Here is a 22,357-nt window from a genome sequence, read left to right on the forward strand (position 1 = left end):
CTGGGCCTGTGAGCCATGGCCGCTGAGCCTGCACGTCCGGAGCCTGTGCTCCGCAACTGGAAAGGCCACAACAGTGAGGGGCCTGCGTACCGCAAAAAAAAAAAAAAAAAAAAAAAAAGTTAAATCTAAAGATCCAAGCTAAGTGAAAAAAAATCACTGGGCTTAGAGTACGAGAGTTTGTTTCAAGATGTGGGTTTACCGTAGATCAATGAAGCTTAAGCTTCAGGGCCCCTCACTTGCACAGGCCACTTCCAAGGCCCTTGGAGAGGCCCTGGCAATATATTTACCAGATCAAATGTTTCTGTAAAAGTTTCTAAAGTAAGATATATTTTTTTTTTAAAGTAAGATATTTAAGACCACTGTCACACTGTATTCAGACTTCCATCACTTCTCTTCTGCATTAAGTGGTGCAGGAATGGCCACTGGCTTTTCTGAGACCTGACTAACGGAACAATGATTGAATTAGGGATACATTTCATTTGGGTTTACTAGCGTGCATTTATGGTTTGCAGTCATTTCTGGCTACTGTTAAATTATTACTCACCGTGGGTGTAGGAATGGCTTTCTGGAATACACCTACTGCCCATTATGCCAACTCAGCCAGCACCATGTCACAGAGGTGCAGGACTAGAGGGCAAAAGAACTCTGTGATGTCTGGTACAGGAATGTGATGCCATGGGCAGCAGAGGAGAAACAAGATTTGAAAGAAAACGAGAAACTAGCCCATAGAAAATCCTTCCGACTGTCAGAAGTAAAAAATCCTTCCGACTCTAGTAGGGGATCAAATCTCCCAATGCCTAACCTAAAATAGAGGTTCTCACTCATCAGGAATCTAAGTAATGTCATATATACAATTATAAGTGCACCATACTTATTTTTGTTTGTATGGAATGGAATGGAATATATTAGAATTCTTGTATTTGTGGGACACAAACTTGCAGTTGTACTGTAGTGAGTCTCTATGTGAAGTCACATGTTTTATTCATCTTAATGGAGGAGATTCTGTCTTAACATAGCAGATAGATCTTGTCCTGAAAATCGCTGGAGATCCAGTAAAAACCAGGCAAAAAATTGCCATTGGAGCAGCCAGACAGTCCTGAAATATCATATGTGAGACAAACTTGACACGTTTTCCCAAATTTGACAATAACCCTAAAAAAATACACAGTAATTCAGTAATAAGTTGTGAAGCTAAAATTTATAAGCAATTAATAAAAAAAGGATCACCATGCTAAAGACTGATTTTTCTGTTTCCTTACAGAAAACATTACAACATAATTATCCTAGGAAAAGCTGATCAAAAGTATACAGCCAAAAAGTGTGGGGAAAATTATCGTAACTGTTGCCCATAAAGTCTAGGAACACAGATAAATATACATAATGTTGTCAAGAACTTTTTCAATCTTTAAAAAATAAATAAAATAATTATGTTCTGGATTTTTGGACGCCCTGTAGAAGTGTGTCAGGCAGTTAATAAAAATTTTATGGTTGTTTGTGTGATGTTTGTGATTTTGTTAACTTTTCAAAATGTCACTTCTGAGTTCTTTCTCATTCTAAATATATATTCACTTTCCTACGTTTCTGCTCGTAATTTTTGTGTTTTCTACTTAATGAGGGCCCCACAAATTGTAGGAGCTTCAGTTCCCGAAAAAACCAGGATGTGCCCTTCCACGACAGTCTCAGAAGCCACGGAATTTCTCTGCAGCCTCAGTTTCTTAAAAAAAAAAAAAAAGTCATTTGCTCGGCATTTCCTTAGAATTGCCAGAGTTCCGCCAACCACACAACTCTCTACCAATGCGGAAGGTCTGACCGGAGGGGTAGGGAGCTCACCAGCAGCCACCCTCCCGTCACAGACCTTACTCGGGGTCCTCCTGACCCCGCTCGGCCCCTCCCCTGCCGGACACCGCGAGCCGCCGGAAAGAACGGCGGGGCGGGGGCCGCTGGGCCGTAGTACCCTCCCTCCGGGAGTAAAGAAGGCAGGAGGGGGACCGGGTGAAGGTGGGCACGGGGCGCTCGGGACCCGCGGGACTAGGGGGTCGGAGCGAGTGGTAGCAGAGCGGGGCCGACAGACGGATCGTAACCGACCGACGGATCGGGGGGGCGGGGCACCATGCCCGGGAGCCCTAGATTCTACTCAGCGGCGGAAGTTCCGGTGTCGGTAGGCGGAGGTCAGAGGTCAGCAGGAAGTCGATACGTGGCCACCGCCTGTCCCTGCCGAGGAGGCGCAGCAGGCGGAGATGGCGGCGGCGCTGAACGCAGAGCGACTCGAGGTGTCCGTCGACGGGCTCACACTAAGCCCGGACCCGGAGGAGCGGCCCGGCGCGGAGGGCGCCCCGCTGCTGCCGCCGCCGCTGCCGCCGCCCTCGCCTCCCGGGTCCCGCCAGGGCCCGGGCGCCGCAGGGGAGCAGCCGGAGCCCGGGGAGGCGGCGGCTGGGGGCGCGGCGGAGGAGGCGCGGCGGCTGGAGCAGCGCTGGGGCTTCGGCCTGGAGGAGCTGTATGGCCTGGCGCTGCGCTTCTTCAAAGGTGAGCCGAGCAGGCCCCACCCCCGCCGCCTCTGCCCCGCCCCGGGGAGACTGGACCCGTCTCGTCCTCACCCACCCGTGCGGGACCGCGGTGACCGGAGCTGGGCTCTGTCCTTGGGGTTACCCGAAGTTTGTCACTACCCGCTTGGCCACTAGGTCCCACCCGCAGGGGCCTGGAACCTTGGTTTATTAGTCCGGGTCCCGCCTCCCCGAGGTTACCGGGGCATCTTACCTGACTTAGCTTCTCGGTTTTCCAGGAGCCTGGGTGGAAGAATGAGCCAGAGCTCTCTCTTTCCCAGAGGTTCCCGTTCTGGGATTTTTTAACTGTCGCATTCCTTTTCCTGTTTGTTATGGCTTGGCACGTCAGAGCCACCGATTTTTGCCCTTTTTCCACAGTGGAAATCTTTCCATGGGTTTCATATATATACCTTCCATTCATTCTGGAGAGCTTAGGACTTGATCACCTGGCAGTACTGATGTGGCAGAGAGAAAGAAGTAAAGTATTAATCCCCCTTGGCTTGTCAAACTCTGAACAGAAGGGATGCTCACTATGTAACTAGTAACTTCTAGATCGTTAAAATTTTACCTTATAAGCAATGTCCAAGAGTGAATTCTCATATTAAGGCCTAAAAGTACCCTCTGTACTTCTCACAGAATTAATTGTAATAAATCTTGTCTTAGAGCTAGATTGTGGTGTGTGCGTTTTTTGGTTTTTTTTTGTTTTTTTTAATTGGGTGATTCACGTGGTCAGATGGTGGTGGTACCAGTCACATGACCTTGTCAGTGGGAAAAACTGATGAGAAGAGATACTTAGATCTTGTGGGGTAGATGAGCAAGGAGAAACATCGGCAAATGAAACTTTAGACGTGGTTGCTAGGTTCCGTTTACATTCCAGAACAACATATTTATGACACTTTTCCCAGAGGGAGTACCTTTTGGAGTACATATTTTACTAGCTGAAGTTGAGTCGTTGAAAGTAGTGATACATTCGAAAGTTACTTGTTTTCTCTGAAAATGACTCTAATTGTGCAAACTAATGAAAGTCTTTTATAAATTTTCCAGAATATTTGGTCATTCCCCTTCATTGCATTTTTTATTAAAAAGTTTACCCTTGAAATATTCATCGTCATTGCATGATGAGTTCAGCTCTCCGTGCCAGCTTGGGGAATTGGTAATGGCTAATGGGTTTTGGATCACTTGACCCTTAGGTCACTGGCTTGAATTTAGAGTTTCCTGAGGTGATGATACCACCTATGTAAAAATCTGGTGGTTTCTGTACAATTCATATAACTACATTTTACTTAAAATTTTTATTCTTGGAACTTACTTTTCCGGTGTACAATAAGATTAAAGTATATTGTAGCAGAATAACATGTAAGAATAGAAAAGAATGAACTTCTAATACTAACTTTCACCATATAACTAACAAAAAATAAATGGATAATTTTATCTTCTGAGCCTGTCTTATTTGAAAATGGTAGTAATGTCTTCTTTGAAAGATTAAAACACTCTTCCCCCCCCCATTATTTGTTTCTTTTTTTTTGGCTGTGTTGAGTCTTCGTTGCTGCAGGCGGGCTTTCTCTAGTTACGGCGAGATGGGGCTACTCTTCCTTGTGGTGTGCGGGCTTTTCATTGAGGTGGCTTCTCTTTGTTGCAGAGCACAGGCTCTAGGTACACGGGCTTCAGCAGTTGTGGCTCGCAGACCCTAGAGCGCAGGCTCAGTAGTTGTGGTGCACGGGCTTAGTTGCTCCGCGGCATGTGGAATCTTCCCAGACCAGGGCTCGAACCCATGTCCCCTGCGTTGGCAGGCAGATTCTTAACCACTGCGCCACCAGGGAAGTCCCTAAAACACTCTTAATGTGCAGTAAATTTAGCATTGCTTGGGAGTCAGGAAGCTCTGGATTCCTTTTTTTGGGCTGTGCCGCGCAGCCTGCATGATCCCAGTTCCCCGACCAGGGATTGAACCCGGGTCACTGCAGTGAAAGCGCCAAGTCCTAACCGCTGGACCTCCAGGGAATCCCTCTGGATTCTGTTTACCATGTACTCCTAGACAATTAACTTTTGTCTTCCAGACTCAGGGTGTTTATATGTAGAGCTATAATATGGCTGGATTAAATGAAAATTGACATCTCAGATTTAAGGTTTAGTGCTCTAAACCTAACATTATCTTAACATGTTTGTTGAGTAGTAGGACTCCTAGGGGAACCTGTAATTTGGGACCTAGTTATCAGTCACCTTAAAGAAAAAAGCTACATTGATAGTTATGATTTACTAAGTTCCTAAGTTAAGCTCTCAAAGCAATATCCAAGTACTTAAAAGGAGAAATAACAGTCTAGCAATCAAAAGCTCCCTTTCTGCATGGATCATTACATGTTAGCAATGAAGAAGCTATTAGTATATGAGGTTCCTGAGTTGGGCTTGGGGGGAAGGATCTAAAAACAGAAGAATTATGGAAAGTAGGGTGAGTCGAGTGTTGGCTGCCTTTGTTTTAATGTGTGAATTTTTCCAGCATAATAGTTGGCATTTTTATCAGTCTTGCAAGGACTTTAATAAATCACTATTTTGTGGTTTTGTATCTCACATGAATTAGAAATAACATTACACTTTATCTTTTACTGTGGAATAAATCTTGAAAGCATGGGTATCTTTTTCCATTGAAAATAACTTGGATTGGGAATTAGGAACCCTGCTTCTCATTCTGTCCCTGTCACAGTGATCATAGGCCAGTGACTGAACCCATTGTGTCAATTAGCTAACCCTCTTCGTTTTTGAAGATAAAAGTAAAATAATAGATGAAAATACTGGAAAATGTAAGTTAGCAGTTTACCATCTAAGCTCCAGACATTGTTGAATCCTTATTATGGATCAAGTTTTATATAAGGTTACCACTGTAAATGAATAGTATATTCCCTTTTGCTATTATGGAACTTAGAGTCCAAAAGAGGAGTTAAAGACCTAGTGGCAACTGCAATACAGTGTGGAGGATCCAGAGAGCAAACGCCATTCCAGAGAAGGGGGAAGGCCAAGAGCCATGAAAGGGCAAGACATGTGTCGGGGAAATGGCAAATAGGAAGTAGGTACTGTAGTTTAATGGAGAGAGCTGGGAAGGTAAGTTGGTGTCAGATACGTGGAAGGACTGGAATGCTATTGTAAATAGCCTTTTTGACAGCAGACAGTGAGGAACCATTGAAGGTTTTTAAAAGGAGGAGCAAAGTTGCCCAGTTCTACTTTAGGAAGATTAAGCTGGTTTCCTTATCTCTTTAGGTTAAGGAATGAATCAGCTGGCTTTATTGTAGCCTTTATACTTCTTGGATAGAGTTAACCTGGGGAGTTGTGTTTCAGTTTTTAGAGTTCTTGGGGGTGAGTTTTTCCTTCTCTAATACTTTGTTGCCTCGCTCCATTAAGCTGGTAGATGGTTGCATTAATTTAAAATTCCAGAGTGATAATTGCCACCAGTTATTGAACAGATGTTCACTAAATATCAGGTACTATTTTGAGAGCTGTATATATACTGTTTTGTGTAATCCTCTACAAGCCCTTCAGTGGGGATGTTATCCTGGTTTCTTAGTTGAGAAACTTGCCCTATAGGCCCGTTAGTTAACCAGTAGTAAGAGGCAGAGTGGCTCCTGGGTCTGTCTGATTCCAAAGGCAGTTCTTCTCACCATAGGAGATGAAAAGCAAATAGGAACCTTGCTTTTTGATGGTGTCCCTAGGAAAATATTCAAAACTACCTACCTTGTTACCTTATCACGTTTTAGAACTTCTTTAATATATTTGCTTGAAAATATTAAGAGCTAATGGAAAGATACTGTTTTTCTGCTCATGGTCACTTTATCGAGAATCTCTTCAGAGATCTGGAAAGGTAAAGTGTGGGAGAATCATCTGCTCTAAATTCCTACATAACGTTGTTACCCAGTTTCCAATTTTGGTTGTTATGAAAAAATCCCCTCCAAAGGACTGAAGTAAATGTGCCCATCAAAAATATTGGTAAATGCTAAATCTCATTGCTACTAATACATTATTAGACCTTTTGAGAGGCCTGCATTTAGCCAACATAATGATTGTGTTTTACTCTTGGTAAATTGAAAATGGATGTGTGATTCATTAGCAATTGAAAAATGGTAATATTCTAATTGTCTTTCCTTCACTGTAATACTTTTCCTCACGTGCTATTTGGTTTGGGGTACAGCTTAAATAAGAAAGAAAAGATAAATGCTTCTTTCCCATTATTAGGTTTCAAAATAATGAGTTGTCTCCCTTAGCAGCCTCAAAAGGTGACAGTTTTCAAAATGTTATATACTCATGCATGTAAACCTTTTTTTTTTTTTTTTTTTACTTAGGCTCTTATTATTGATGCTCAAATTGTATGATCTTTAGCAAGTGGTGGCCTCTTAAGATTGGCTTCTAAGTTCCTTTGACATGACTAGTAGTCTTCTGTAGCTTCCTTGGTATCTGGTATGATGAGATGTTCCAGATTCATCGTATACATTTCCTGCCTCCATAGGAATCAGCCATTTCTCCAAAGAGACATGGTTCCTTTAGTGGGAAGTGGCATTTGAAGAGCTGTAATCTAGGTGTTAGCAGTGGACTCTCATTGCTACTGGATTGGTCTTTATTTCAGTAGACAGATCTAGGGTGTGTGTGTGTGAGGGGAGTGATAAGTTTTTGAGGGTGTGATATGTGAAAGGAAGCTGTAGTTGAATTTGGAGGAACTTAAGTCTAGGACTCAGTTTCTCTGTGGAATTGTTAATGAATTTCCACTAGCATTGCTGTAGATTACACTGTGTTATGTTGCTGATAGCAGAGAAGCAATCATATGTACATACTGAATAGTTCCATTTCCTTTTGTCCTCTTGAAACATATGCATCTCCAAGAACTTTTATAAATGGCTCCATTAATGTTTTAAAATACTGCACAATTGTAATTTATTCTTTGGTGACATAATAATTAGCGTGCGCCTCCTGGACTTAAGTGGACTAGCTTCAGGTAATTCCAGGTTTAATTGTTACTATTGAATATCTATTAAATTTTGAGTTTATTTTTCCCTTCTTTCTTTATTGTCTTTATCTTTAGGTATACATGTATAGCGTAGGAGGATGTAATAGACCTAAGAGACACTTATAAGAAAGAAAATTATAGCCGCCAAGAATAGTAATGCCTTTTAAACATCTGCTTTTTTAATTTGCTATTTCATATTAGATTTGAGCTGAACTAAAATTTTCCTTTGAATACTGGATTCAAGGATATGTTTATATATGTGTATTTTTTGTATATATTTTTGTATATGTGTATATTTTAGTGTAACTGATTTAACATTTGCCTGAGGCCTCCCCTTTATTTACTGCACGTGCAGAAAAGTATATAAATCATAAATGGTGCTTGATGAATTTTTACAAAGTGAGTACACTTTGGTAACCAACAACCAGAAGGAGGTAATGTTTACTTTTTTATCAGTTAGCTAAAACGAGAGCTACTCTGGCTCAGTATTTAGGAAGTTGAGTTCTGGAGTGAACACTACCTGGGGTACTTTTTCCTAGTTTTGCCACTCAGTTGTTTAAAATCTGCCTTCCTTTACTCAAATTGTTGTAAGAATTATAAGAATTGTGTGTGTGTATATATATATATATATATATATATATATATATATATATAAACTCTTAGCAGAGTACCTAGCAATTGGTGTTCTGTGACTGCTTATGTTGTTGAAGAGGAGAGATTACCAAGAATTTATTAGAGAGTGTGTTGAATTAATGAGGGGGAGATCAACTTTTATTAAGCACTTTGTACATGCTAGACAGTTTCCAGAGTTTCATACTCATTAACTCAGAAATACTGCATTTATTATACTTTCTTATAAGTAGTATAAGAATGTATCAGTTTATTTCTCAATTGAACATGGATGAGATGTGGTTTTAATTTTAATATTTCTAGAAGATGGATTTTATTCAAAGTGTATTCTCTGCCAGGCAACAGTGATAGGGCCATGAAAGAAAACAGATTTGAGCTTAGGCTGCTTTGGGGGAAATTCTGTATTTGCAATGAGAGAAGGGGGAGGTGGTCCTGCTATCTTCCACACAGTTCAGACAGTCCCTGGATACTGCTTTCAGTTTGAGGCATCATTCTTTAGGGTTAAAGACAAAATGGAGCTCATTCAGAAGAGAGCAACTTGTATAGTGTGGGAATTGGAATCCGTGCCATCATGATCATAATAGCTGCTGTTTAGTGAGTGTCTGCTCTACTCAGGCACTGTATCAAGACTTTGGAACACATTATTTCTAACCCTCACAAGAAATGTGAGAAGTTACTATCTCCATTTTATTGATAGCAAAACTGAGGCTAAGAAAGGTTATCTGTGTCTGTGTTATATACTTAGTATAATAGCAGAGCTGGGTCTTTAGGAGGTATGTATGAGTGAATAAGCTGGGAATATTTAGCCTAAAGAATAGAGAACTCAGGGCAAATATGATGTACAGTATTTTGTGGCTTTTTTTGAGATCTGATCTGTTAGATGTGTTTTATTTAATGCCAAGGACTAGAAATAGACCCTGTGGATAAAATTGAGACAGATCTACTCAGAATAAAGACCTAAAATAAAAATCACAGCTATCCAAACATGGAATAGGCTGTTTGAGACAATGAATTCCCATCACCAGGAATTGTTCAAGCATACGTTAGCAATAACTAGGTGGGTATGCTTTGATTCCTTTATCTTAATCTTTTATGTATCTACTTCAGGTTTTTTCTTTGTTGTTACCGTGCGGCTTATATAATATAGTTATACTATAAAATACTATACTGTAGTATAAAAATATAGGTTAAACTGATAACTTCCATAGCATACAGTAACTCTATTCTTTCACTTCTCCCTCCCTCACATTTTAGACTATTGATGTTACAATATACACCTTTTTATATAGTGTGTCCAGTAACAAATTATTGTAGAGCAAGTGGTTATGTAGAGAGGATTTGAACTTTGGTTGTGCAGTTCAGTCGTCCATCTTTAATATCCTTTCCAACCCATAGATGTTATTGGCTTTCATTTCATCAAATAAAGGCTAGAAGGAACATTGAAATAATTTGTTGCTTTCCTCTATCTTCACCTCCAGAGAGAAGAGAAAAATATTTCTCAGTAAACTTACTCTGACAGTTGACATGTGAGACTAATAACCTTTTGTTTAATTAATCTCAGATGGAAAGGGTAATCTTTCAGAGTTTTGGGCTTGGTAACTGTGATTATAACGCTATTATCAAATTATTTATGCTGTCTTACTAGAACTGTAAAGTTAGATACTTATGAATTTAATAGAAATGTAATCTAGAAGCCATTTCTCTCTTTATTGGGAAAATGTGTTACCACAAATTTAGTGGCTTAAAGCAACACATACTGTTTTATAGTTCTGGAGGTTAGAAGCTCAAAATGGGTCTCACGGGGTTAGAATCCAGGTGTCAGCAGAGCTCTGTTCCTTCTGGAGGCTCTAGGGGAGAATCTGTTGCCTTTTCCAGCTTCGGGAGGCCAGCTGCATGCTTTGGCTTGTGGCCCCTTCCTCCATCTTCAAAGCTAGCAGCATAACATCTTCAAATCTCCGTCTGACTCTTCTTGCTCTCCCTCCATTTATAAGGATTCTTGTGATTACTTTGGGCCCACGTGGGTAGTCCAGAATAAGGTCAGCTGCAATCTTAATTCCCCTTTTTCCTGTAACCTAACATATTCACTGGGATATATAGATTCTGAGGATTAGATGTGGATATCTTTGCGGGGGGTGGTATTACTATGCCTACCACATGTTATAATGTCTTCTGAGCTGATTACTGAAATTGAGCATATGAGTTTACTCCTTTTACCTTTTTATCAAAGTGAAAACCAAGGCAATTTAAAAGGTCAAGTTGTGCTATAAAATTTATAAGGAAAAATAGCCAACCCCGTCTCTCTTTTTTCCCATCTCCAAGACCTTCTCCCCCAAGGCAACCACTTTCCATTATTTTAACTGTTTCTTCTGGTATTTGTCTCCATTTTCCTGCTGCTTCTTTTAATTTATTAATTATTATTATTTAAATATTTATTTATTTGGCAGCATCAGGTCTTACTTGTGGCACGAGGGATCTAGTTCCCTGACCAGGGATCAAACCCAGGCTCCCTGCACTGGGAATGTGGAGTCTGGACCACTAGGGAAGTCCCTGCTTCTTTAATTAAAAAAAAAAAAAGAAAGAAAAAGAAAAAAGTAGCTTATACATGTATGCCTCTCTCTTCCTTCTTCCCAAATTCTTAATTTTATAATATCACATTTGTGATTAAATCAGTGTCAGTTGTTTCTATTTGTGTTATTCATACCTGAGACAGATCATGCACTTTGATTATATTTTGGTTCTTATGCAAACTCTTTGTCGTTTGTGTAGTTAGAGGTAATTATCTTTTTTTTCTCTGTCCTCAGGTAAACTCTTTTTTTTTAAGAGACATCTCTCCTAGATATCCTTAAATTTTTGATTCAGTCTTAGCTTTCTACCTTGTGAGTCTCTGCCCACTGTCATCCTGAAAATTACCTTCAACTCTCTGTGGTGTTGGAATTCCTTCTCCTGGAATTCCTTATTTTCTTTTAGACTTTCTCTTTTCCTGTTGGAAATCTCTTTCAGCCTTTTTTTTTTCCCCCATGTTGGGAGCTTTCTCAAATGTCCGGTGATCCTTGGGTATTCATTCTTGTTAAAGGGTGAGGCACTGGAGAGCCAATTGTAACCTTGAGTACAAGCTTTTATTGTAGGTAATGAGGCAAAAGTTTCATCGGGGAACCCTCGACATCAGTGTCTTTCAAACTAGAATGTGTAAGTCTTTTATTTTGTGCCAGTTTTTCATGGAAATATTCCTGTCTCCTGCCTGGAGTGTATGAATCTAGTTGGCCAGCATTTAGGCACTAGACAGGAGAAGGGAGGGTGGGTGGAAGCTGTTTACCATTTACCAGCGTAACTTTCATTTCATTTCTCTTTTTAGTCCTGCAGTTCACTCTCAGGCTGGTGTTCTCCTACCTGGAGTATCTGTGATTCGTGTTCTCTAGTGTACACATCCAGACCTCTGCTAAGTAGGGGCAAGGTAGCCAGCCATCTGCCTGCTTGGGATTGCCAAACAAAATGGGAGGTAGGGGTACCTGCTTTTTAGATAGTTTTTATTTATATACGTATATATGTGTGTGTGTGTTTATTTGTTTGTTTGTTTTACTTCTTGGCCACGCCCCGAGGCGTGTGGGGTCTTAGTTCCCCAACTGAGAACGAATCCGAGCCCCCTGTATTAGAAGCGTGGAGTCTTAACCACTGGACTGCCAGGGAGGTCCCTAGATAATTTTTAAACCAAAACCCCTATTTTTATCTAGACTTCAGTTTTTAAAGAACCTGGTACCTTCAATTCCCGAGCCTTTCCAGGGTTCTCTGAATTGGCTTCCTTTTTCCTTTTAGTGGGGTTTCATTGAGGATCAGATGTAATTGTGTGTGTTCAATTCACCATGTTTAACTGGAAGTTGAATTTTATGTTTTCAATCCTTTTAATTATATTCGAATTTTTAAAATATTTAAACATCATTTGACTTTTGCATTTATTTCTTCCTTTAGTCCAGGGTCAGTAAACATTTTCAGTAAAGGGGCAGATAGTAAATATTTTAGGCATTAAGGACCGTGTATGGTCTGTGTTCATATTCTTTGTTTTTTGTTTGCCTATTTCTGCTTGTTGTTAAACAATTCTTAAAAAAGATAAAAAACATTCTTAGCTCACAGGCCTTAAAAAACAACTGTGGGCAGAGTTGGTCTAGTTTGCCAATCCCTGCTTTAGTCTGTCTCCTTTAGGTAAAATAGATTTTTAACCTTTTGGTCTTCAATTTTATAGAAAATAAACTTTTTAATATAATTGTTGCTGGACAGAGGCCAAGAAGTGATCCCTTTTGTCCATTTGATTGAAAGTGGCTAGCTCTGTACGCACGCTTCTCCAGGTAGTAGCGATGGTCATTTCCTGCCTTTCATTGATGTGTTTTCACACACTTACATCTGAAAAATAGCTCTGCCGCTTCTTTCCAGCATAATTTATATTTGTCTTTTTTTGTTGCCATAGAAAGCGCTTTTCCAAATTGATTGAATTTAATGACTTTGTACTAATTAACTCTGTAAGTGCAGGGACCCAGGATGATGCCTCTCTTCCTTACCAGCAGGACTGAAAGAGCTTTCCTTTGGGAATATGGTCTTGGCTAAAGATCTTTGAGTTTCAGCAAGGCTTTTCTGTCTATTGCAGTTATGGTAGTTATAACTTCTTTCCTGCTAACTACGTTTACTGCCCTTGGAACCAGAAATAATTTTAGGAGAGGGAATTCCCTGGCTGTTCAGTGGTTGGGACTTGGTGCTTTCACTGCCAGGGCCTGGGTTCGATCCCAGGTCAGGGAACTAAGATCCCACAAGTCGTGAAACAAGGCCAAGTTAAAAAACAATAATAATAATAAATAAAATATATTTTTTAAAAAAGAAATAATTTAGGAGAAAGTTATTCTCATCTAACGCAGAAAAACTAAATAAAACAAACCTTCGTGGTGTGTGAACTAGAGCCATCTGAAGAGTAGGAGAGAAGTAACTTTTTTGTGATACTATAATAGTCTGCCTAATGATATTGATTGTGAAGGGTTTTCATTTTCTGTTTTCGTTGAAGTTTAGAATGTCAACATGATGTGGGCTGTCCTGTACTAAAGGTGGTTGGGATTCTTAGTATATCCTTCTGGGTTTTGCATATTCCTCAGGAGAGAATAATTGATCTGTTAATCTCGTCCCAAAGGCTGAAAAATAAGTTGCCTTGACTTTTTAAAAAGGTTTGTTAAGAAAGAAAAAAAGCATATGTGTATTTGATATAAAAGTACATATGCACATTGGAAATCTGAGGAAATAAAAAATGAATAAAGAAAAAATCTGTAATCCAATCTTTCAGAAATAATTATTAGTATTAACATTTTGGTGTGTTTCCATTTCTTTGGTTTGTATGTGTGTGTGTGTGTGTGTGTGTGTGTGTGTGTGTGTGTGTGTGTAAGACAGATTTAGTTCCCAGCTAGAATAATGATGAATAAATTGAAGATTCAGTAATACGTATTAAAGGAAGGATTATAGAGCAAGTCTTAAAACTAGCAAATGCATAAACGATTCTATGGAAAGGCCAGTAAAATTCGCAAGATTGGATGTACTGTTTTGCTCATTTTCACAGAACTTGACCTGTACAGTCAGTTTCTTCTTTAGAGAGATTTGTTGGGTGTGGTTTTGGTGTGGTGAGTGCCTGTTAACAAAGCGTGTGCTTAGTGCTGGCGTTCATGGTGGTGAACAAATTTATGTGAGTGCTTGACAGAAACTTACACTTAAAAACATATTCCCCTTTTGAAAAATTAATTCCGTCAGGCATAAAAAGGGCAGATGTTAAAATGACATCCAAAAATCCTGAAACCCCCCCTCCCTCTGTTGATGAGTCACCTTTTAGGGTCAAGGTTAGCCTAACACCTTGCTGAATAATGGGTACAGTTTCCTTGTTGACTCACCCTCTCCCATGGTCCCTGATTCTAGTTTGAAATAAAGGAGCAAATTTATCACCTCATAAGAAATGGACCCTCCCTCCATTAGAATAACTTTATAGTAGTCATATTTTAAAAATATTTTTTTCATACCCACTAGTCCTATCTGTTAGCTTCAGATCATCTCCCTAAAGCAAATAAGAATTCTTGTGTATGTTTGAAAATTGCTGTATTACATGACTACTGAGAACTTTTTTTTTTTTAAAGGAAAAAACAAAACAAAATCTCAGGGATCCTGATTGAACAAAACAAGGAAGTTATATTCTGCTATGCACTCTACCTCCACTGTTTCCCAGGCTCACTACACCTATTTTTTTCTTGAATGACCAGCAGCATATTTTTCTTTTATAAGGCTCAAGATAAAATGAATAGTTAGGTTGGTGCCTTTTTGGTTTTAAAAAACAAAAACTTTCTAAATAATAATCTTTCAATTAATAGGCTAAGATCAAGGTTGGAACTGTTTTTCAGATCATCACTTTTGGGGGAAGTAAGAAAGTTGTCTGTGCTATGTTTCTCTGAGACATAATTAGCATAAGAAAACTTTTGGTGATTAATATGTACAAAATTAAGGTAGATGGTAAAGGAAGCTTATGGGCATCTTTAAAATTGGAGAAAGGCTTTTTGGTAAAAAGTTGCCACTATTGTTTCACATTTTTTAGCACCCTAACATCTTAGAATACAGAGTTCTGATAAGCTAATTTTGTAAGAAAAATCTTAACTGTAATTTTTAAAAAGAAAGATCTATATGTGTAATCACCCATTTTTACATAGTTATAAACCTAGTATCTAATTTTTATTCTACTTATTTAAATTAATACATCATAAATATATTCTCTGAAATGCTATATAGCCCATATATTGTTATTTTAATAGCTGTATAATCTATTCAGTGGATTACTATAAGCATTGCGTTATTGTTGAATAATTAGGTTTTTAATTTTAAATAATGCAGCAGTGAACAGGTATAACACCGTGTTTCTTGCTAAGATAATTGTTCAAGGCTGTATTTAGAAAAGATTCATTGGGAAGTGAATGAAATAAGGAGCACCTCTTTTAGGCTTGTTGGGTTTTATTTTTTATTTATTTTTTTTAAATTAACTAATTTATTTATTTTTGGCTGCGTTGGGTCTTCGTTGCCGCACACAGGCTTTCTCTAGTTGTGTCTAGCAGGGGCTACTCTGTTGCAGTGCGAGGGCTTCTCATTGCTGTGGCTTCTCGTTGTGGAGCACGGGCTCTAGGCACATGAGCTTCAGTAGTTGTGGCACACGGGCTCAGTAGTTGTGGCTCACGAGCTCTAGAGCACAGGCTCAGTAGTTGTGGCACACGGGCTTAGTTGCTCTGCAGCATGTGGGATCTTCCCGGACCAGGGCTCGAATCCGTGTCCCCTGCATTGGCAGGTGGCTTCTTAACCACTGCGCCACTAGGGAAGTCCCTAGGCTTGTTGTGTTTTACATGAAAGATAATGTAAAGATGTATTTCGGTTTTGTAAGCTCTCATCTGTTTTGCTTTATTTTGATTATATACTATGTTCGAATTAAACGTAACTACTGGCCCAACCTAAAGAGTTGGAACAAGTCATCTTATTACCTCTGACATAATTTTATTTTTTCCTTAACTCTAAAATAATTCCTTTATCTCAATATAATTTTTAATAATTTGTTTGCAGTATATATATACCTGAAATATGCACCTAAACACAATTATATACTGTATTGCCAAGCTGTACGTTTTTAATTGAGCTCAGTAGTTTGTAAACTCCAGGAGGGCTATGAATCCTTGTGTCTAGCACAATGATTTGCGTACAAGGGCTCAATAAATATTTATTAAGTTGAATGAATGAATGTAAAAAAGGGCTTATAATTTCCATCATTGATTGAAATAGACTTCTAAGAGTTAGATTTTAAAATGAAGATTGCGTTTTAGTTGGTAAATATAGACCTATGGATAATCCTGTTCTAAAAGCTTTAGAGGAAATTCCTACTCTTCGTGCTAATTGTTTAGTGATACTGTTTGCTCAGTAGCAAAGACAGATGGCAGGTCCGCAGGTTTCTGAGTTGTTTTGATTTTTATTACATAAGTAAGGTCAGTGCCACAGTTTTGGCTTTTTTCCAAATATTACGTGAATTTGTTCTTGTTGAAAAAAATGCAGATAGAAGTACGTATGTATAATTCTCTTCAGTTCCCACCCACAGTTTTGCCAATCACTTCCCCAGAGGCAGTACCTCTTAACAGTTTAGTTTGTTCTTCTACATATTTTCCTTTGAAAGATTAAAATGTTTCTAGTTAAAAAAAAAAAAAAAATGTTTCTAGTTTTGGGACTTCCCTGGCAGTCCGAGGGTTAAGACTCCACACTCACAGGGCAGGGGACACGGGTTCGATCCCTGGTCTGGGAGCTGAGATCCCATATGCCCCACGGTGTGGCCTAAAGCAAAAAAAAAAGAACTATAAAATGTTTCCAGTTTTCAATTTTCTGATCACCACTCCTGTTCTTAGCCCCCTCCCACTTTCTCATTCTTATCTTTTTAGTGTGACTCCTTCTAGATCTTTTTCTTTGCATTTACATTCATATAAATGTACCTATAGAATATATATGTGGTATGTTGACATGATGTATTTCATCAATTCTAAGACTTACTATTATTTAAGAAAGAAAAACTTATTTAAGTAATTTAAGAAAGAAAAACTGCCAATGATAACTGTAAAATACAGTAGATTGTAAAAGCTAGTCTGATTTTAGAGATGTTAAAGTGTGGGTAGCAGAAGTACTTAGAATTGAGGATATACATTTTGTGCTATGATTGTATGTAGTTTTCTGCAGCTTGCTTTTCTCATTTAACAGTGTTCCCTTTATGTGTTTCATTTATACCACAGGCTGAATATGACACATTATTTAGCTGTTCCCTTACTGATGAACTTTTAATTTGGTTACAGTAACAAGAAAAGAGTGCTGCAAGAATATCCCTATATCCACCTCCTTTTGTGTATTTGGGAGTGCTTATCAAGGGTAGATGACGAGAATTGGAATTATTGGACCATAGGGCATCTACTTATAATTTTGAAATATATTGCCAAATTTCCTTCCAAGATAACTGTAACAGTTTATACTTTCAACATTAGTGTATGAGAATGGGTACCTGTTTGTCCTGTTCTTACCAACTCTTGATGTTACTTAACTTTTTTAAACCTATCTGATGGCATTTTTTTAACCTATCTGATGGCAGAAAGCATCTTAGTATCTAATGGTTTCACTTTCCATTTCCTTGACTAGTGAAATTGAGTATCTTGGCATGCTTATTGGCAACTTCTGTTTTTTTCTTCTCTGAGTTTCCTGTTCATATCCTTTTAAACCATATACTTCTCTCATCATCAGTGATTTTCTTTTGGTGACCTCTGTGTACATGGATAAAATTTGTAGGCAGAATATACTACTTTCTACCTCCTGTTTTGTTTGTTTTGAAATTTGGTAATCTCTTATTATCATTAGAATCAACCAGTAATTAATCCTACCATTTATCAAAGAAGTAGAACTATTCTATAAGGACTTCCCATTTACCCAGTTTCATACTACTTTGGAATGTTGTTAGTGGTAGTTAAGTCTCTACAGGTCAAATTGGCTTCTCTCATAATAGCCCATTGGAAATCTGCCAGAGCCAGCCATAATACGAAGGAAGTAAAAGTATCTAGCAGTTATTACCATTAATACTATCCTGTTACCTCTGAAGTATCAGGGGACTTTTCACTTTATTGGTAAACAAAGAGGTTAAATGGTCCTACAGCTAGGAAGTGTCTGAGATGAGATCTAAACCTAAGCTGTCTGATTCCAAAGACCCTTCTACCACATCATAGTGCCTCAGTGGGATGGATGCTTTTTGAATATAGCCTTTCAAAGTATATGTAATTGTCTCTTATGTTAAAAGTGCTTGATATAAAATTAGTTTTTTAACTACTTTAAGAAATGATTGCTGAACATTTTTAACATTTGTAAAATATGTCAAGTGGTACACTAGTATGTGTGTCCCTACTGTAGCTTGACAGATTGGTTTCTCTTTAGTAGCGGCTTTTTTTTTTTAATTTAAATGTAGTTGATTTACTCTTTGTAGTAGTTTTAACATAAATATCAGTACTTAAGCTTTATTTTTAAAAAATTAATTCAGCATAAAGTGTTTCTATCTTGGCTTTGACTATTAAAATTTAGTACTTGAAATTAAAATCTCCCTATAGTGGGGTTTATATATATCACAGGCAATTTGTGATATACCTTACAGCAAAATTTCAACATATAATCCTGAAAATTATGTATTTTGCCAGTGCTAATTGTTTTCTTTGTATTTATTTTTCTTAAAGAAAAAGATGGCAAAGCATTTCATCCAACTTATGAAGAAAAACTGAAGCTTGTGGCACTGCCTAAGCAGGTTCTTATGGGTCCATATAATCCAGACACTTGTCCTGAGGTTGGATTCTTTGATGTGTTGGGCAATGACAGGAGGTAACGGTGTTTTATTGTATAATGAAGTTAATGAGAGTAATGTTGAAAAGGGTACAAAGTAAATTGATTAAGATGTATATAGCTGGCTCGTTAGCTTTAGAATAAGAACTAAACAAACATTTTTGCTTGCAGCTTTTGGAGTCTTCAGATGTTTATCTGTTTTTGGCTCGGAGATGTTTATGGCTAAATATTGTGGAAGAAGTTTACTCATCTGTTTATGAACATACGACAAGTACAGCTTCATTTGATTCTTCCTAAATGATATTTAAAAAGCCATTTACAATGTAGTAATTGATTCCCTTATTGGGACATACAGAGTTGTGACAAGAAAGAATATATTAAGCATTTTATTCAGTTAAGGCTAAACTATGATATAAGAAAAGTAAAACTTTGTTAACTTTTACTGGTATGGAAATTAGCAGTGCAGTTAAATTGTGGTTTACAACAGTAAGTTTGGTTTGTATGTGGCATATCTAATTTAGTAAATCACTACATGCTTGTTGAAGTTTTGAACCTTTTGTTTATAGTAGAATTATTCTTCATTTTAGTTATAATTGAGACTTGTTCATATTTAGGTTTAAATTAAATCAAATTCTCATTGTATTAAGAAGAGGAAGTAACTTTTCTTGTTATTCTTCACAGGAGAGAATGGGCAGCCCTGGGAAACATGTCTAAAGAGGATGCCATGGTAGAGTTTGTCAAGCTCCTGAATAGGTGTTGCCATCTCTTTTCAACGTATGTTGCATCCCACAAAATAGAGAAGGAAGAGCAAGAAAAAAAAAGGTGAAGTTTGAAGGCACAGAATACTTTATCCTTGAGCAGCCTACTGCATGGTATACTGATGCTTTTGCTTTATGGAATGTCTGTTTTAAATCAGGTGTCTTAGTTCCATTGGATCCCCACTTCTTATGGCAGTTGCTCAAACTTTCCGATGTGAGCAGGTGTTTTTATTATGAGTTTTGAGGGGAGAAGGTTGGCTGCTTCCGTCTGGCTATACCTTTAAAAGTAACCACCCATCCATCATGGCAGCATTCCTTTTGTGTTGCTACACTAGGTTTCTGAGCAAGCACAGTAAGCTCAGCCACTCCCTTCCTCCTTACCCTCTGGTCTGACACGCTTTGCTGTTGCCTCCCTTGGGTTTCTAGAATATTCATACTCCATATCATGGTTATCAGCTGTGCTACATGGTAGACCTTATATAGGCATTTCATATTGGCTATGGCTTCCAGATGGCTTATTATTTCCAGAGGTTGCGTGGGGAGCTGTTGAATGTGCTGTTTGTATGTTTATGGGATTCTCTGTCATGATTGTGAACTCAACAGAATTATAGTTAGCCCTTTATTTATTTTAATATGTATTTATTTGTTTATTTGGTTGCACCAGGTCTTAGTTGGAGCAGGCAGGCTCCTTAGGTGTGGCATGCAAACTCTTGGTTGCAGCATACATGTGGAATCTAGTTCCCTGACCAGGGATCAAACGCGGGCCCCCTGCATTGGGAGCATGGAGTCTTAGCCACTGTGTCACCAGGGAAGTCCCCCAGCACTTTATTTATCTAGAGGTTATATTTTCAAGAACTTTGACAGTCCAAAATTTCTAGGTAATGAAAATAATGCTGTAACACCAGTTTTCCCTCAGATTATATTATACTTGCTTTAGAAACAGTTGGTTCTCTGGTTTCTCACCTTAACCTGGATTGGAAATAACATTAGAAGAAAAAATAGCCTAACAGTGAGGGAGGAGACAGAAACCATGAAAAATAGATGCAAGAATGATAAAACTGTGGCAGTCAGGGCTAATGTGAAAGTAAACTCTCTCACTGTATTATGGCGTGTACAGCTTTTATGCTTGCAGTTATAACTCCTGAGTTACCAAGAGACAGAGTATTGGGTATAATTTATTTCTCTTTAAGCAAATAGAAAATACCTTAATACATTTCCAGAAGATACTTATCCAAAGGAAGATAGTTTTTAGCCAGAGAAATAGTTTGATTCCTATGAGAATGGAATGAGGTTCCTTTACTGGAATTGATTTATGTGCTGCAGTCCATTGTGTCGTGATATTGGATCATTGAGGTGTAGCTGTGTCTTTGGAAGTAGTATATATTGCTTTTTAAGGTCTTTTTTAAAAAAAATATTTATTTATTTATTTGGCTGCGCTGGGTCTTAGTTGCAGCATGTGGGCTCTTTTAGTTGCAGCATGCAGGATCTAGTTCCCTGACCAGGAATTGAACCCGGGCCCCCTGCACTGGCAGCACAGAGTCTTAACCACTGCACCGCCAGTGAAGTCCCTTAAGTTCTTTTTTAATGATAAATTGAATACTTAAGTTACTACTCAACATGTAAAACTGTATTTTTCCTTTTAAAAATATACCTTTGTCATGAGATGAGGTCCATGTAGAATTCTTTTAAAGCATTTAAGACTAGACTTCCTCTATCCTGAAGCTTAAGCTCTGGTTTATGGAACATCTTGCCCTGTGTACTATCTGTGACATACAAAAAGTAGGTCATGTTATTGCTGTAGTTTGAGACTTGGTTGTGGCTCTGGTGTGTTAATCACTTATAGAAGTTTGGGGAGAAAAGGGGTAACGCACACACTTCTCATGGAGGGCCATGACATGGTGTCTCCTCTGAGACCCCTCAGAAGTCTTCTCTTTCATCCCATCTTCAACCTCCCTGCACTGCTCACAACTCTCAGCCTATATGGCCTCCATACCTAGTGCAACAGAGTCTGCTCTCCCTCGGGAGAGGGGCTGTGGTGGTGAGCAAGAGCTGGGTAAGGGCTGCACCTAGATCCCCAACTGTTCTTTTCTTGTTTTTAATTAAAAGCTTTAATTTTTTTTTAAATTTCAGAAATTATACATGAATATAAGCAATATAAATGATTTTCCATTTATGACAGTATATGAAGCACAAACTGAAAACCTTCCTTCCCACCTTACTTTTAGTCTCACTCTCCTCTCCGTAGATAATAGCGGACAGATATAAGGTATGTCTTTCCAGGCCTTCTTCTATTTATTTACCTGCTTTTTCCATTAAACATATATATTAAATGTCTTTACATATTGGGCCATGTAGTCCTATTCTTATTTTATGGCTACATGGCATTTCAGGGTGGATTATTCATTTCTCTACACATTTATTGTGCGCTTATTCTTTCCCACACTGTGGTAAGCCCTGAGGATACAGCAGTGTGAGATGGGCAGTCTCTGCCCTTATGGAGCATGTACTTAATGAGTAAGGCAGATGTATTGCTAACTTTATCACACGAATTTAATTTCAACCACAGCAGGTAGTACGAAGGAAAAACTTGTGGTGCTGTGAGCATCTTAGAAGGGAGGTTTCAGGGTATCGTAATGTTTTAAGTGGTACCTTACTGATGGACTCCTTTTTCTGTTGCTGTGAAGCAGTCATTGTTTTTGCTGTGATCTGTATATTTTGAGATTGACTCCATATGATAAATTTCTCCTCATGAAGTATATGTATTTCAGATTGTGATAAAATTATCACATGATTCTCTAAAAAGCTTGTGTCAGTCTTCACTGGGAAAGAGTCTTAAATTATTTTTAAACGGGACTCTTTGTTTAGGGTTCATTCCCTCTGTCCTTTACCTTGTAGGAAGGAGGAGGAAGAGCGAAGGCGGCGTGAAGAGGAAGAAAGAGAACGTCTGCAAAAGGAGGAAGAGAAACGTAGGCAAGAAGAGGAAGAAAGGCTTAGACGGGAGGAAGAAGAGAGGAGGCGGATAGAAGAAGAGAGGCTTCGGCTGGAGCAGCAAAAGTACG

At 38.6% G+C, this 22,357-nt stretch overlaps 1 protein-coding gene across 1 annotated transcript in view; it reads left to right on the forward strand.

Moving 5' to 3' along the window:
- The first annotated feature begins 2,099 nt into the window (after nt 1-2,099).
- The window catches only part of ACBD3 (acyl-CoA binding domain containing 3), a 36,636-nt gene continuing 16,378 nt past the window's right edge, over nt 2,100-22,357 (forward strand). Inside the window, exons 1-4 of the mRNA XM_032633786.1 lie at nt 2,100-2,523; nt 18,438-18,579; nt 19,222-19,362; nt 22,194-22,352. Coding sequence (XP_032489677.1) covers nt 2,238-2,523; nt 18,438-18,579; nt 19,222-19,362; nt 22,194-22,352 — 728 coding nt within the window. The 5' untranslated portion in view covers nt 2,100-2,237. The remainder of the gene's footprint in view (nt 2,524-18,437; nt 18,580-19,221; nt 19,363-22,193; nt 22,353-22,357) is intronic.

The sequence above is a fragment of the Phocoena sinus genome, chromosome 1, assembly GCF_008692025.1.
Source record: "Phocoena sinus isolate mPhoSin1 chromosome 1, mPhoSin1.pri, whole genome shotgun sequence".
Lineage (NCBI taxonomy): Eukaryota > Metazoa > Chordata > Mammalia > Artiodactyla > Phocoenidae > Phocoena > Phocoena sinus.